Source organism: Rousettus aegyptiacus, unplaced genomic scaffold (assembly GCF_014176215.1).
Source record: "Rousettus aegyptiacus isolate mRouAeg1 unplaced genomic scaffold, mRouAeg1.p scaffold_m13_p_14, whole genome shotgun sequence".
Classification (NCBI taxonomy): Eukaryota; Metazoa; Chordata; class Mammalia; order Chiroptera; family Pteropodidae; genus Rousettus; species Rousettus aegyptiacus.
The window spans coordinates 26,537,843-26,555,585 of NW_023416289.1; the positions used below are offsets into that span (position 1 = coordinate 26,537,843).

The window sequence follows — 17,743 nt, forward strand, 5'->3', positions numbered from 1 at the left end:
AGGCTTTTAAAAATAAGACTACATATTTATATTTACTTATATATACACCAAAGGAATTCTAGGAAGGAGTATAAGAAATTAAACTCTCCCATCGGAGACAGAAGGAAGTAAGGTAAGCACCTGCTAGAGGGTGACAGATTAGGAAAATATCCCCTTGTTGCTTTTTATATAAATACGTAAAATTATGTATCACCTACACAAAAATTAAAATTTAAAAATAAATAAATACTAGGATCCTTCCCCCTTCCTATAGTTTCCAAATGAAGAGTAAGGGAATAAGCTCATACATCCATGTTAGCCAAAATGACACTAGGTACTGGGCTATGGAGGGGACCTTCAAAGTGGACACAGTCCAGGAGGGGTGGCAAGCACACAAACATGCAATTTTCTCTCATGCAGAAAGTGTAAGAACTGTGCCTGAGACACGGTGGCACAGGAGCCTCAGGCAGGCCTGAAGGAAAGAAGAAACACGTGGTAAAGGAATCCCTGTGTGCAGCTGCCTCCAGGCAGGGTCTAGGGTTCAAGTGAGGCTGATGATAGGGATGGTGGGAGAAAGGCAAAGCTACACAGAAGGAACAGTGAAGAGACAACACAGCACACATGGGACGCCAGTGGCAGGTCAGCCGACTGACGTGTACTCCATTTAAACCAATACGTATTTTCTACAGTTTTAACCTTTTACATTTTAATATCAATTCTGTGAGTTTCAGGGATCCTTAAAACACCTACCTGGTTGTTAGTAAAGACCCTGAAAATATGAAGTTCGGCATCTGGAGCAAATCCTTGGCATTCTCTCATGCTGGCAATCACACCTGCCACAAATGTGCCGTGGCCCAGCCCTGTTGCCCGCAAGAAAAAAATTTATAGAGTCAATGAAAATGTGTGCCGACATGCACATTTCACCACCAAATTCAAACTGGCTTATCCTCCAAGTCCTAGATACAGAATCTCTGTTCCTCTGTACTGTCTTCCACTCAGAGCTCATGCCATACCTGCCCACTTTTGAGTCTAGCCACTCCTGCTTTCTCCCAAACAGGGAGCTGCACCTCCACCAGGTATTCCTCTTTCTCCCCTCAAATGCTACTTCCTGACATCCTCCGAGACATTTAGAAAAGTTTCTGCCAAAAGGCACAATGACAACTTGGGTTCGTCTGAATAACTATTGCACATGAACTATTTAATCATTAACACACAGAAAAAAATACTTTAACTGACAAAATGGAGGATGGGAGTTACGTACGAAGTCCATATATGACCAGAAAATGCCACATTCATGGTCTCACCACGACACTGCCACCTACCATCATCCAGCGTTCGCTCATTGGTCCAGTTTGTTCTCTCCTTCACATTTTTGAAGTGGGGATGCTTCTCACTCAGCCCAGTGTCAAAAACAGCAACCCTAACGTTAGCACCTTATTCCAAAAAGAAAGCATACGCAATTAGGTTTGGAGAAATCATCTTTCTAGATTTTTGTCTATAAAACACACCTCTCTTTGGAACCCATAGAGAATGACATGTCACTGAGAGCCAAAGCCTGCCCAGGTTAGGTCAGATGTCCCAGAGGCCCTGACTGAGCTGAGACTAAGAAAAGGGGATAGCGCGGGAATTCCATCATTTGCTGCTACACAAGACTTGAGGACACAGAGAAAATCTCTCTGGACACCCTTTAACTGTCATCAGTGCTCAGGAATGAACCACCTCTCCCCATTCCTCCACCGATGACACTACAAGGTGAAGGGCACCCATAAAGCACACACCTCCGGGAGAGGGGGCTATTATCTCTATTTCTGGCAAGGATGACAACTTACTCACTACTGCTTATTCCTAACAGCTAACTCTGCAGAGAGGAGTTGTCAACAACACATTTCCATAATCGCATTTAAGGAAAACCAGTATATTATGCACTTTTCTAAAATGATGAGTCTATTTCAGATACTGGCTACAAGCCATCTGCACCAATGTAAAACTGATGGTGTCAGATCAAGAAATTCTAGAACACATGTAGAAAAAGATACAAGATACTTTTATTATTTCACATCTAATAGCTATAATGATGATAATGTCTTTCTGTTATGATTGTTTATGTATCAATACTACACTAAATAATCAATTACATTGAGATAACCATCAAAGTGTATTGCTTAATTTAAAAAAATGCACACATAAAATTGGAAAACACTTGGTTGGAGAGGAATAAAAAATGCTTTTCTGATGACTAGAGAATTTGTTTTGTGAAGGAGTTTTCACCCTAAAAAGATAAAACCACGGGGAGACAATCATTTTAATAAAATGTCAGTCTACCAGATGTTAAAAGTTTAAGTATCTCAGGCATTCTGAAGGGCGGGAGGCTGAGGAAGTCAAAGGAGAGGTAGGCGGTCTCTAAATCTGGTTCCTGGGGCTAAGGAAATGGGCTTACTTAAAAGTCAGGGTCTAAATCTTCACATTTAAACAGCAATTTTCAAACAGGAATTTTCTGCCATGATGTATCAGTAAGAAAAAAAATCTTACTGATTGTGAGTTTTGTTTCATAGGATATGGTCATTAATATTGTTTCCTGTTCTGAAACAAAAGAGCGACAAGTATGACAGTCAACTGCTTAGCCATTCTGCACACAGGGCACCACACTGGAGTGATAAACTCATTTTCATGAAATTGCCCAAATCAAGGTAAGTGTCTTTGAATTTGATCTCTTTCCCTGGGAAATGACAGAACTTTGCTGGACTGCCCATCAGCTGTGGGCAGTGCTGTGTATGTTCACATGTGTGTCTAGAGGAAAGAAATGCTTCACGATCTACCCCTTCTAACCTCAGAAATGATACAGAAAAACAAGACACAAAACATGAATAGATTAAACAATTAGAAAAGCCACAGAAATAGATGCCTAGTACAACAGGCGTCAAAGATGAAGGGAGCTGACTATTATCTAGCTCAACAAATAATGAGAAGGCACTCGAGAGGGAGGCCTCCTAGACACCAGACTCTATGCTGTTTCCAGATGCACATCACACACCTGTATATCCCATCTGCCACAACACGTCTGCCTGCAGTGTCTGGGCAACCTGGCGTGGAATGGCTCTCAGCAACCGTCGACTTGAATGTCTTCCTGTAGCATGCCAGAAACCAGAGCCCAGGGAAAGACTGGCTCTTCGCAGGGGACGGGATGACTGCCACTTCTGACTCCATCGGGTTTCATTACAGGGCACTACAGGGTCAGCTACAGCCATGGAAGAGGAAGATCAGAAGAGGAAAAACACTGAAATGACATGATACCTGTCAGGAAAAACAGTCATTCTAAACGGTACAATGATTACTTTTTAAAATCGTGTTTGAAGGAAAATGGAATTCTTTCCCCTTGCTAGGATTTTCTCAATGCAGTTATATTTATCAGATGTTATTTAGCCATAATGATTCCCAAACAGCTCTTTACTTGGAATTTTCTAACCATGTAAAGGCAGAGAAAGAATAAAATAATCATTTTTAAAGAAGTCAATTGTGATACTAAAACTGAAGACATGCCTGTTTTGTTTTGTTTTTTTAATTAGCAATTTCTCCTCACTGAACCAGAAAAAGGAGGAGAATGGCTGCTACCCAGTCACCAAGTTTTACAGCACCGGACTTCTGGGACAGGAAAAAACCATGTTATCCCATTATACCTATCTCCAGTCAAACATCATTATCTTTTCCAACTGTATATTGCTCGATATTCTCAATATGCTTATCTTCTAGAATGTCACCTTTCAGACAGCAAACAACTACAAAGGAGTTGGGGGCATTTCTGAGGGTGATAGAACTATGTTATATCTTGATTTTGTTGCCGGGTAACTGTACACTTTTATCAAAACTTGCCTAACCGTGTACTAAAAAGCAAGGATTTTACTATCTGTAAATACCTTACTTTTTTTAAAATGGAGGAGAAAACAAAAGAAATATCACAAGAGCTATCCCTTTACCTTTCAAAGATCATGCTATAATGAAGAAAAAACTTTATTTTAAATCAGTTTTGAGAGCAAATCTGTAATAATACTGAAGTTCTGTTTCTAAAGCAAATTACTATCATTTTTATTCCAGTTACATCAGGCTACACCCATGAAAGTACAAAGAACTGTAAAAATATATGTAGTCATGTCAATTCCATTAAGCAATTATTTGCACAGTCCGACTGAAATTATTCTGTACTGAACTTCCTGTGTTGATTCTGTTAAGTCAACAGCATGGGACAATACTGGAAGTACTAACTGAAGAACAATATTTCGAACAAGGGAGGGGTCTATTCTGCTTTACCTTAAGTACTGAATTCAGTTCTAGCTTCGTTATTTAAGAGCAATTTAGAAAAAATGAAAAATATTCAAAGGAAAGCAATTAAAATGGTAGGGGGACTTGAAAGCGTATCATATGAGTAACCACTGAAGGAACTGGAGATTTTTATTGTCCTGGAAGGAAAGTATTGCTGGGGGAGATAGCATGGATATCTTCAAAAAAAATCTTTAAGTACTGTCTTATAGAAAACAGGTTAGCTCTGTCTTATGGCCCATGGGATAGAGCCAGGGATGGGATCCAAAGTGAGACATGTCTCAGCCCAAAATAAAGCAAAACCTTCCAACAGCAGAGACAAAGAAATAATTAACATTAATGTTTACTTACAATACCCTAAAGACTCTGCTAAGCTCTCTTCACATGCACTATTTCTTTTTATCTTCATAATAACCCTATAAGGTAGGTAGTATTACCTTCATTTTTTTTGGATGAGAAAAGTTGAAATTTAAAGAAAAGCCGCTTACCATACAAGGTCACAAATAACAAGAGAAAACGGGCCCATCAGGAAGTAAACTGTCTCCTTAGTCAAGTGCAGTCAAGCACAGCACTAGACAGCCACGGTGGAGAGTGTATAAAGAAAGCCCAACCATGAGATTCTACAATTATTGTGCTAAAATTAGGTGTCTTGATATTTCCTAAAATATTCTGGTGCTCTTTAAGATAAAATAATAAAAAGAAACAACGTATAATGTTTGGCTAATTGTATAAGGTTTGATTTGTTTTTAATCTTCATGCATTGTTTTGAAGTTACTGCTTTTTAAAAAAGAAAAAAGCACTACGAAACATCTGGACTAGTAGAAAGAGCTCTAAAGAAGTCAGACACCTGAACTGTATAGCTGACTCCAGAACTGGCTGGTCACACTATGCAAATTAGCCTTTCCTCCGCGTGTTTTTTAAAGACCAAAGGCTCTGAGGCTAGTATAGGATGGACAAAGGAAGAAAAGCAAATTTTTCTTTTTCCTTCCAATGAAAAAATGATAGTAAATGATGAGAACTAATAATCTGTTAACCCAGTTTATGACAAATAGGAAAACAGAAAACCTTTCCTTTGGTAACATGTATGCTTTGGAAAATATGTAACAAATATGCAATTAATTTTTGAGGATAAACTCTATCTTGACAAGTCCAAGTTGCAAAGAAGTAGGAAAGATTAAGCCCTTGTTCTGAAAAGCCAATAATCAAAGTCTTTCCATCTTCACACCTGCACAGCTTAGGACTGAAATTAGCCCAGCTAAGGGATGATTTTGCATGGTCAAAAGACTGAGAAAACAAAATGAAACCCAAGAAAAAGATGTTTTGCAACATACCATAAAAAAAATGAAAACACATACTGACAGAAGTAAAAAGGAGACTCAAAGACTCCATATTTCATTTCAGAGTGTGAAGGGGTATCACACCCTCAAAGTATGAAGGCTCTGAGACAAACCTGGGTGAAAATCACTCCCAACAGAAAATAGATCATTATCATTCTTCACTCTAAACTTTGATTTTTTTTCCTACCAGAGTAAAATGAAGACTCTATTTTAAGTTCCTGCCAAAAAAACATTCACAACTGATGAAAGGACATGGGTATTCACTGTACTATTTTTCAACTATTCCACCAGTTTGAAATTTTTCAAAATAAAGTCAGGGTGGGGGTGGGGGAGAGTGGCGGATCTCATCATTGGTGAATATGCACATTCTCTCTAAATCCAAGTGACAGAAACTGACAGAGATTCCCCTGAGATTTCAGTACTCACACTCAGCGTACTTGAGGGAACGAAAGACTTTACGTTGGGGTGTTACTCGTTTGATGTTTGGATGATCTTCAAGTGTTAGCAGCCCCACTTTCTGTTTTTCTTTTATCTGAATCACTTCGAAATCACTAGGGTAGTCACTGGATGGATTCTTTCGAGGAATAATTCTCCAATTGTCTATTTCGCTGCTCTTCAGGGCACTTGAAATAAATGAATTTCTAGCTTTTGCTGTAAAGTATCCATTGAAAGCCACAATATATTCTGAAATCAATGACCACAAATAAAAATAAAATTTATATACATATATAACATAAGTTTATATCTAATCTAAAACTTCCCTAATAAAAGAAAAATTACGTATCTTAAAACCCACAATGAAAAGAGCAGTAAACAAAAAGATCTGTTTAAATGCTCTGGACAGCAGTTTACAGAGCTTTGAGTTAAGATGATTTGTATGAATCCCCTGATCACAGGACATATAACTCAAAATCAGATACCAGTGCTATTTTTTAAAAAGCATATATTAACAGAAGTTTGAATGTATGGCAAATAAATGCATGTAAGGTTTTCAAATAGGCAAAAGGAATCCAAAGAAGTGAAAGCTCAATTTTATTTTACTGAAAATGATAACAAAATTTGGAGAGTATATAAGACTATTTGCTAGTTTTTCAAATCTGGTCACCTGAATTTCAGAACGTAACACCCAGTACTTTCAAGCTCCCCACTCTAACTAGGCTACCATGGCATTGGTTCCATGGAATCAAATTTTATTTAAGCTAACTACACTGGGAAAACAAATAACATCCAAGTGTTATACACTCATCCCATTTGAAATTTATTATAGAAAGTAAATGTTTTGGGCAAAAGCTAATGTTTAAAGTAAGTCTGAAACAAAAACATGGGGGGCAGCGGGGTCACCTGACATTTAAAATAATATCATTACCATATTCCACAACTGTTGATGAGAATTCCACCTTCAAAGTCAGGTGGGAACAGCCAGGACATCGGACCTTTTCAAAAGTTCTCTTTTCCAGTCTGTCACCCAGATGTTTCTTCCCACAAAGCAAAACCACTAGCAGAAGCAGCCAGATGTTGACAAGCTTCATGGTCATAAGTGAATATGGTCATAAAATCGCAAAAATTCAAATCACAGTTTTCTTCCTTGATTATAAGTTAATTTTTGTTTCAGCAAAAAGCCAAAACATTACTGATCAGCCATTATACAGTCTTGTCCAATGTAAATAAAAGTTAAATTTCATGGCCTTTTGTGGTTTGGCCTGAAAAGAGGCTTTCATTTCTTTCTTCGTTTCTTTTCCATCTTGGACATCAGGCTTCTGTCACTCTGGCCCAGACAACTGAGTTCTACACTCCATTTGCACTACAGAACCAAAGTCCAACAGGGATGAGCAATTACTCTGTGAGCCAATCTACAATACAAAACAAGCATAGAGATATTAGTAGCACACTGACAGAACCACGTAGGATTTAGTTATAGGTGCAATTTAGATAAGAGGCTGAAAAAGATATGCCAGTTATAAGACAAAATAAGAATATGACACAACAATGGAACACTTCATTATTTCACTTTTAGTTACTCCTTACCTCTTTTGGGGGAAAAATAAAGTTTTAAGGCAGCTTCAAAATTAAAACAGGATAAAATAAATGAGAAAGCTGGAGAAAACTAAGGATAACACAGGACACCAGGAATATTAAGCACATTTGCCCTGAGCATCCTGGCAGCCGAAGAGGAGGAAGAATCATGATCTGTGGCTTATTACCCTTTGCTTCTTTTTCGGATTCTGTATTTTCCTATTTGCAAACTCTTCATCTCCTGGGCATTTCCCCAATCAGCACTTTAAATCTCCATAAATTTCACTAATTTTTCAGGTAAAAATTTGGTATATACACCCCTACTTTCTAGTGTAAAATTAATACCTAAAAACAAACTAATTTCTGTTCATGTACTTAACACCTTCTTTAAGAGACACTGTGCTTTAAAATTATTCAAACTACAGCTTATTTAGATTTTGAAATATTTTCTGCCAATTCTATGAAAAGAGCATAAAACAGTTTTTACTATCACTAAATTCATTTTACCTGATGTCTCAACTTAAAAGAAATTTAACCTGCTAAATATGTTATAAAACCAGATTATCTCTCTTTACTGGAAGCAATATGGGAGGAGAGTTACTGGAAGCTGCCCCAAGAAAACGTTAATTTGAGTGTTATATTACACATGGGTACATACATTTCAAAATATCTGAATGGTAGGAAAAATGATCATTCTTCACCATGAAAAATAAGCAGCAATAAAACAATGCTGGCTGTAGCTTTCCCGGAAAAATCAATTGCACAGATCACACTAGAAATGTAAGTAATCCAGCATGGGGAAGACAGAAAATGAGATAAGACAGGCCTTACATTGCTACTTGTCTCTAAAACGAAAACACTTAGGATAAGGAGTTAACTCGCTTTCAAGAGAGGTCTGCCACGGTGTTAAACTGATCTTCTAGCAGAAACTAGTGCTTTAGTGCAACAAGGAATTTGTGTTTCTGAGACCATTCATGTGTTTCTATAAAGAGAAAAACGTTGATAAAGTAACAGGTAAAGGGTCTACAGAATTTGAAAAAGTTTAATAATTAGGACTTTCATTGCTATAGTAACAAAGCATCCTGAAAAACAGGCCTATGTCTGAAACTACAAAAGTTAGTGAAAAAGAGCTCATCAGACAGAAACGAAATTTTAAGTTATGTGCACATCAACAGGAAGAATGAGAATGTCAACAATGAAAATGCCAATCACAAGAATAAAGAAATTAAAAACAAACACCAGATGGAAAGACTAAAGAAAAGGAACAGGCACACTAAAAGCCACTCCAATGTTTTCACAGTGATCCACCTGGGAGTGAGTCCCAATTTGTTGTTGTTGTTTACACTTGATACTTGCAGTGATGGAGCATCACAGAATATAACTACATGAAGCATATGTGTCACCTATTACAGCATCACTGATCAAAGAAGACAAAGCTAATCACTGGCAATATGAGTGATATTAAATGTTACATTAAATAAACTTAAAAGATTTAAATAGGTATCTCTCAATTAAGCTAAGTTTTTAAAAAAGTAAACAAATCTCTTAAATCTCTTCTACCTCAAGCTAAAGACTCTATAACATATTTGGGCTACATATAACACAGATATTAGTGAGTGATACTAGTGAGCAAATCTTAGACCTGTGTCAGATCAACTTTAATGAAATCTGTTCCAAAGGAATTCACACACAGGTTAAACAGTGAACTTACACCATAGCCTCTGTAGAAGAGATGGTTGATGTTCCCTTACAACTCAGGCAGGAGCCTGACTTTAAAAGAAAGAGAAATGAAAAGAAAAGGTTAGGGGTTTTTCAAATTTTAAAATGCCTCAAGTAATCAGTTCTCTCCCATTTGGGAGAAAAATAAAACTTTTAAGCTTTTAGAAAATAGGTCACAGCAATATCATAAGACATTCTACCTTAATTTACTCATTAAATCATATGAGTTAAGAGAGTGCTAGCCAAGTTTAAGACACTGCCAGATGATGGAAAAAAAACACACATTGTTAGTAAGGGACACAGTCCTCCAGGTATGATCCAGCAAAGAAGCCAACCATAAACGCAAACAGCTAAACGAGGCTCAAGAAAGGAAAATGCCAAAGGAGAGGCACATGGACGGTGCCAGGGACACTGAATTAAGAGTTCTTCTTGGGTGTAAAGAGGATGCTTCTGTTGATGAAGTAGATGGCAGCTGGCTCTGGTGGAATCAGAGCTGGTAGGAATGGAAGTAGGGAAGTCAGGAGAGGGAAAGGGGAATCCTAGGCCAAACTCCATCACAGAGGAGGAAAACACAGGCTATGCACAGATAAGCAAGTCATCCACAGGCAGGAGGCAATGAGATGTCAGTCTGAAGAGGCTGAAGATGGGGGTCAAGGACCTCAAGCAGGTAAGAAGTCCGAGCAGAACATCCAGCAAATAACTGGAAACACAGACCCCCTCTATCCAATGGGAGTGAACTGTGCAGAGCCAGGTGGGACTGCTGAGCAATTTTGTTCAGTCATCTGACTCATTTACTGAGTGACTCCAAAGAGCCAAGCACTGTTCCAGATGATAAGAACAGAGCAGCCAACAAAAAATAAAAATCTCCAAGCTCATGGAACCTTCTAGCATGGGGAGAGAGGTAATATGCAAGATAAGTAAAACAAAGTACACTTAGCTAGTGATAAATATTATGTTTTGAAGGAGAAAAAAGAAAAAGGGAATATAACACGTTAGGGGAAGGGCTGAATTTTTACACAGAGTATGCAGAAGCCTGATGGAAGCAGGCAGCTCGCCAAGTCACCTAGAGAAAGAGTACTGCAGACACTAGGAAAAGCAAGTGCAAAAGCCCTGAGGTGAGGAACAGGTGTGGCTTGCGTAAGGAAAGGCAAGAGGCCAGTATAGCTGGAGCAGAGGGAAGGAAGGGGAATCAGAAAATGAGAGAGGTGACTGGGAGGCAGTCCAAGAAGGGCCTTGGAAGTCAGGTAATTCTAATTACCTTTTAGAATGGTAATTTACCAAAAATAATATATAACAGATCCCAAGACTGGCCACTTACTGTTGACCTCTGTGCCTTTGGCCTGTTTGTTTTAAAAATGGTCAGTCCCCACTGACTCCTCCACTGAGCCTTTAAAGGCAAAGACTGTACTTTCCTATGTCTGAAACACCTATCTATTCACCAGTATCAATGATAGATTCCCCTTGCTCCCCACCCACTCTCACTATATAATGCGAACCTGGTGAGCATGCTCCCCAAGATAGGCTCAACCATCTAGTGGCAAGCAGATAAGCAACAAATATAAGCACAGAGTACGTAAACAAAGACACATAAAAGCATACACATGAAAAGAAAAATACTTTTTTGAAAGAGTTCTAACCTTTTTTTTCTGCCTTCCTTTTCCGCATAATTCAGCTGAGGACAAGAAGGTAGGTGCAGTGACCCGGTGTGGGGTGATGGGAGTTTGAGGAGGAGGAGGGTGTGTGTGTGGCGAGGGAGAGGAGTGTCAGAGCCTGAATGGGGTGAAGGCAGTGACAAAGGGAAACTGACTTGATCAAATAAATATTTTACAGAGGCAGCTTTCTCGTTGTCAGAGAATGAAGTCAGAAACATGAAAAGAGAAATAACTTGAATGAACCATGCAGGATCGGACTGAAGTTGGAAGTACTGGTGTGAACTCTAAGTTATCCATATATAGACAGATGTAGAAATAAACATATGCAAATATGTGTATGCATGTGTACACACATACATACATTTCCTAGCACTATCGACTAAAAGGACATGAGAGCAGTGACACCCCAAGAGGAGGGAGCCCACGTAGTGCCCAGAAATGGTTTTCTAAACACCTTTCTCCACTAAAAGAAAGCAGGTTCCCTGGAGAATGAGCTAGTTCTAGGCTAGACAGGGTAAGAACAGATGAGTCTGGAACATCTTGTGCCAAAAATTGAGGAAGTACTCAAAGAATGAAGGGGACACGAGGACAACTAAGGACAATCTGAAGATCAAAATTAATAATGAAAATAACAGATTCTAACCCACTGAGTAAAATAGGAAAACATGAGTGCATATAAATAAATTGAAAATCTGAAGGAGACATTTACATAGTCTCAGAATGCCTACCAACAAAATTCTGATTTACAAAGGCAAAAAAAGTCACCATGTGGAGAAGCATCATCAAGTTAACCAGTAATGGGAGACACACAACTGGAACCAGTGAGCCGATGCACTGGAGGAGCCCAGTATTCTCCGTGGGGTTTCTGCCAAAGATGCACGAACTGAATCGGATCATGAGAAAACATCAAACCCAAACTGAGACAAGTCTTCAAAATAACCGGCCTAAAATTTTCACAAATACTGAGGTAACAAAAGCCAAGGAATGACTGAGATACAGCCCCAGACTGAAGGACACTCAAGAGACATGATCACTGACTGCAACTTAAGATTTGAAACTGGGTCCCTTTGCGGTAAGGACATTACGGGAAAAATGGCAAAACCATTGAATGGGACCTCCTTGTGATTAGATAGCAGTGCTGCATGAAGGCTGTGCTACAATTATGTGAGAAGGTCCTCGCTTGCAGAAAATGCCCATTAAAGTATCTAGGGATAATGGGCATCAGGTCTGCAACTTACTTCCAAATGGTTCAGAGAGAAAATCAGGTTTTATATTGTTCTCAGAACCTTTCTGATAAGTTGAAATTGTTTCCAAAATATGCAAAAAAGAAAATACATGTATGTGTGTGTGTGTGTGTGTGTGTGTGTGTCCTATATTTAGTCTCAGGTGCTAGAATTACACTGAGAAGGGTGGGAGTATTAAATTTTAAAAAGTTGTGGAGAGCATGCACTTACAAGCTTCTTATATTAGACTGTGCATATAGCATGTCAAAGAGATTTATACCCATCAATTGTTACATTGAATGATATCCTAATATGCCAACAAATGGGACAGACAGTCAAAGTGAAATTAAAAGCATTTCTCATTCTAAAGAATTGAGAGAACTCCTACAAAGGTTCATGGTAAATTTCTGTTAAAATAAACCCATTTCTATCATTTACATTATTAAAATCAAGTAACACTGACAGACATAAATTGATAGCCACTATAAAAGTACAAATCATGTTTAAGAATCCAATTGAATAAAATGTGTACTCTCATATATTGCTAATGAATGTAAAATTCTTATAACCTTTTAGAATGGTAATTTGCCAATATGTATTAAAAGCCATAAAAATGGATGTAAAAAACCTTTGGTCTGGTAAATCCACTAATAACAACAAAAACGAACACTTACTGAGTATTTATCTTGACACAGGCATTTTTCTAAGTAATTTGCATGTATTAACTCATTTAATTCTCACAACCTGTTACTATCCCCATATTCAAATAAGAAAACTGAGGCCCAGGGTAACTCAGAACCTTGCTTGGATCCACATGGCTAGTGAGCGGGAAAGCTGGGCTGGGAACTTAGAAGTCTAGCTCCAGAGACTATGCTCTTAAAAGGTACGCTACCCTGCTTTTCTAAAATCTCCCCTAGAAATTCATTCTATGTAAGTGTAACTCTGAAAGCATACAATGATTTATGCCCGAGGATTATCATTAGGAAAAATTAGGGACCATCTAAAAGTACAACAGGGGACTAGCTACGCAGCAGTTCCAAACTATGTTTCTTTGAAAAGCTGAATAATGGTCCCCAAAAGATATCCACATTCCCAGAACCTGTTAAGTGTTACTTTATATACCAAAGGGAGTTTGCAGGTGTAGTTAAATTAACAATATTGAGATGGGGAGATTATTCTGGATTATCCGGGTAGGTCCAACATAATTACAAGAGTCTTCATAAAAGAGAGACAGAAGCTCTGAGCTGGTAGTAAATGGGATGATGGGCACAGAAGATTGAAGTAATCAGAGAAAGAGGTTAGGAGCCAAAGAATGCAGGTACCTCCAGAAACTGAAAAAGGGAATGAAATAGTATCTCCCCTGAAGCCTCCAGAAGGAATGAAGCTCTGCTAATATCTTGACTTTGGCCCAGTGAGACTGATTTTGGACTGCTGACCTCTAGAACTGTAAAATGATAAATTCATGTTGTTTTAAGACACTAAGTTTGTAGAAATGTGTTACAGCAGCAATAGGAAACTAATATATTTTCCAAAGAATACGGGGAAATACTAATGAAATAGTAAATAAAACAGCTCATGTACAATGTGATCCAAATTTTGATTTTAAAGTACACATCTATATGCACAGGAAAAAAAGAACATGAAAAGATGTCTACCAAAGTGGTAACACTGGTTCCACACTTCAATGGTAAGATTACAGGTAATTATTTTCCTCTTTATTCATTTATTTTTACAAAGAATATACGCTATACTTTTATAATTAGACAAAGCGTATTACTTAAATGCCTTAGAAACCTTTTTAAATAAGATCTTTTTCCTAGGAATTTTTTACTAAAATCTGTGTCTATCTTCTAAGGTAAAGCTAAGCTTTTGGCTAGTTCATTCTGAATGGACAAGCTTATGTGTAGTAACTTACTTATAGGGCCTAATTAGGGCTGTTCCTGGATCCATTAAGTGTTTGCTGAATTTAACATCTATACATTTTTGATATAGGAGACCTGGTTATCTTTACATGCAAAAAAGTATGCTCTAAAAGATGGTATATACATAATTATGGGTTTTCCATAATTAGGTATAATTATGCTTCTAATACAGGTGCAAGAAAAAGATACTGACATCAAATATTGAATGCAAAAAAAAAATAGCTCAAATAATACATGCTAAGAATAAGATTAATGAGATCTATGTGTAAAAGGGAGATAAAGTAAAGGAGATACAGTACTTGAGCAAGTGACTGGCCTACTGAAAGTTTCCATCCTTTGCAGCTTTGAGATTCTACTTTGCACTATAAATGAATAATGCTAACATTATAATTCTGGGTTTAAAGTACATCTGAAACTGTTTTTCAGCAAATAATTAAAGAACACAATTCAGGTGAGAGGAAATTACTTGTACCACCAAATAGTCATCTAATTATGCAGATATGCCTTGCTTTTTAATGAACCTTTACTGAAATAGCTTCAGAGAAAACTGAATTGTGTTTAGGCAATGAAGGAGCCATTCAGTTCAACTATAATTGGCTGTAAAAATGCCACTTTCATAACTAACTGCACACTTGGCTGTATTATCATTGTTTAATAAGCTAATATTTAAAAGACGTCAGACCATATTATCTTAACAGAAAAAAAGCATATTCTTAAGCCTGATTGAACCATTCCTTCTGGCACATTATGTTCGCTGGTAGGTTTTATAGGGGGAGAAAAAACAATTCAGACCAAAGAGTCAACAGTGCCAAAGTTAAAAAACCTTGGTCTACAATGTCTTTAATTGCCTATTCTTTCACACATGTTGCTCCGTCTCCTTGTTCTTTATCCTTCAATCCTCTGGTACTGGTTAGCCATACATGAGCCACCTCCAACCTCACTACTTTCCTCATTTTACTTTAAATTCATTTCCTTAAGCTAAAAGATATTGTCAAGATTAATATGTAGTTAACAGATTTCTGCAGCGTGTCAAAACTGATAAGGAAAACAGAGAAGGAAAAATCAACTTAGGTCTCTTGTAACCACCTCCTAACTTGTCTCAAGCAAAACACTGAAAGAGACCAACGTTCCCTACCCAAATACCAAATACGAGGTCTAGCTTCCAGTTATTAATATTTCATATCACCAAGGGTTAAAGTTGGCAAGTTTTTCCAATAAAAAATAATCAGTATCTCAACTCTCTCCTGGTGCAAAAGAGGCAGTTGCAAATCTCTCCCCAAATCCCCACTTAAAACACCAATGGGAGCCATGTGCAGTTTACCTAAGTCTTCAGCCTTCCTAGTTTTTGTTAGTCTTATCTGTGGGACCTACTGTGCCTCCCACAAAAATAAATAGGCAGCAGGCATGAACTATCTCACAGCAGAATGATAGAGAAAATGGAATTAAAGAACATGTCAATTTTAAGGGAATGCAAAAATCCTCTTAACTGGAAGAGATCCCACTTGATCCCAAGGGTGCTTCAGAGCCTCCACAAGCCCTTAATTTGACTTTTTTTTCATAGATACAACCAACTCTTAATTATAAGGGATGCTTGGGGAATGCAACGGAGGGCGATGTCTCACTCAGGCCATGCCAGGCACTATCTCCAATAAAGGGCTGGCGATCTGCATCATACATGGAAACATAAAATTTTATTTGCAAAAGGAGTTCTGCATGAATGGATAAACAAAATGCGTTATAGCCATGACACAGAGTATTACTGGGCCATAAAAAGGCATGAAGTGTTGATATATGCTACAATATGAACCTTGAAAACATTATGCTAAATTGAAGAAGACACACAAAAGGCCACATATGGTTACATCTGAATATGTTAAATATTTGGAAAAGACAGATCTAGGGAGACAGAAAGTAGATGAGTGGTGGCCTCCAACTGGGGTTAGAAATGGGAAGTGACTACAAAGGGGCACCGGGAATCTTGTAGGGGGAGGGAGTGACAAATGTTCTAAAAGTGAGTTGCGGTGATGACAGCACAACTCTGTAAATTTGCTAAAAAAAAAAAAAAAAAAAAAAATCAGAGTCTAATCACTATATTGTACACTTGAAACTAATATTTTATGACAACTGTAATTGGGAAATTTTTAAAATTTATCACTGAATAGGTACCTTAACATAGGTGATTTCTATGGTAACTTTAAAGCTCTTGAATTAAAATATATATACATATATAAAATGGGTGTTTCCGATTAAAAAAAAAAAGTTAGGAAGAACTGCTGTTCTCCAAGCCCCTCGATTTTATACATATGCAAACCTAGACTCTGAAGTTAGAGAGGCACTTACTATCATAACTAAGATAAGACTAAAAGGCCAGAAGAAATTAACTTCTCCTAAGTTCAACTCAGATTTCATGCCATTCTAGCTCACTTGTAAACGTGTTAAAGTAAATGTAAATATTTAACTTAATTTGCACAAATAGGCCAAGATTCTTAGGGACTCCAACCAAAACAAGGGGCAAAATATCTTAATAAAAATTTCGTTGATGATCTTTAAGTCAGGAAGCACATCATGACAGGGCAAGGCAAAATGTTAAGATCCTACAGGTCTGAAAGTTATTCTGCTTCTGAGACTAAGCCAGAGTCTTAGGGGCCAAACTTGCCCATAAGCTTCTTACATTGGATTCTGAAAAATCAGTGAAGCAGGGTGTACAGACTGAGATGAAGCAAAGAACTGAGGTCATTTTAAAAATCTGACACCAGCACCTCTCTGGGAGATCTAGCACTAATAGTATGTTCGGAGGCTGAGGGCCAAGGCCGGGCATATTGTTTCACTCCATTAGAGTTTATTTCACGTAAAGAAAATGCTGAAATTGTGCCAGCTACCACACCGTGTAAACGCGTAGAAAGGGCCAGGCAGGGGGGACACCAGTCTTAAGTCCCGGCCGGGTCTGGCCAAAGGAGAGGACTGCTCATTTCCTACTGCCATGCACACTGCGTAGCCGGTGCATCTAAATGCCTAGCTTTACCGCACGCCCCCTCGTCCCCGCACCGCGCCCCGGGTCCATTCCCTCCGGTCAGGGTCGCAAGGAGGGCCCAGACACCGCGCGCGCAGACCCCCATCCTCCGGGCCTCGGACGCGGCGGGCACACCTGACCGCGCGGGCGGCCAAGCAGGTCAGGAGGAGAGGCGGAGGCTCCGTGGAGCAGCCCGTCTGACGTACCTGCGGCTGCTTCAAGCTCGGCTCCGACAGGCCCGGGATAACGGCGCCTCGGAGGCAAACACGCCCCGGGTCTCCATTCGGGGCTGTTTACTCCCAACTCTCGCGACACCGCGCGGTCGGGGCGGGGAGAGTGATGGCTGGGAACGCCAGCCCCGCCGGCTGTGCGTGCCCTGCGTGTGGCCTGCGTGCGCGCTCCGGACGCTGAGGAAAGCTTGGGATGATCTCGCGACATTTGAGGCCTTGAGGCGGGTCGTGGTTATCTTTCTCGAACTCCGACAGGGTCCGGAGAGATGTTCTGTAGAAGTGGCTTAGAGTGGGATTCGTTGAGTTTGGGGGCCAGGAACTTGGGGAACCCGCACAGGGCCGAAAGC

At 38.9% G+C, this 17,743-nt stretch overlaps 1 protein-coding gene across 2 annotated transcripts in view; it reads right to left on the reverse strand.

Moving 5' to 3' along the window:
- MBTPS1 (membrane bound transcription factor peptidase, site 1) overlaps nucleotides 1-17,520 on the reverse strand; it is a 49,667-nt gene extending 32,147 nt beyond the window's left edge. The window contains exons 1-6 of one of the 2 annotated variants that reach the window (XM_016165930.2): nucleotides 17,373-17,520; nucleotides 6,994-7,477; nucleotides 6,054-6,311; nucleotides 3,011-3,214; nucleotides 1,302-1,412; nucleotides 730-839 (exon numbers count right to left, since the gene is read on the reverse strand). In XM_016165930.2, the coding sequence (XP_016021416.1) occupies nucleotides 730-839; nucleotides 1,302-1,412; nucleotides 3,011-3,214; nucleotides 6,054-6,311; nucleotides 6,994-7,162 (852 nt within the window). In that variant the 5' untranslated portion in view covers nucleotides 7,163-7,477; nucleotides 17,373-17,520. Of the gene's footprint in view, nucleotides 1-729; nucleotides 840-1,301; nucleotides 1,413-3,010; nucleotides 3,254-6,053; nucleotides 6,312-6,993; nucleotides 7,478-17,372 lie in introns of those variants that run through there. The other variant, XM_016165933.2, reaches the window with a different exon arrangement.
- Between the last annotated feature and the right edge of the window lie 223 nt (nucleotides 17,521-17,743).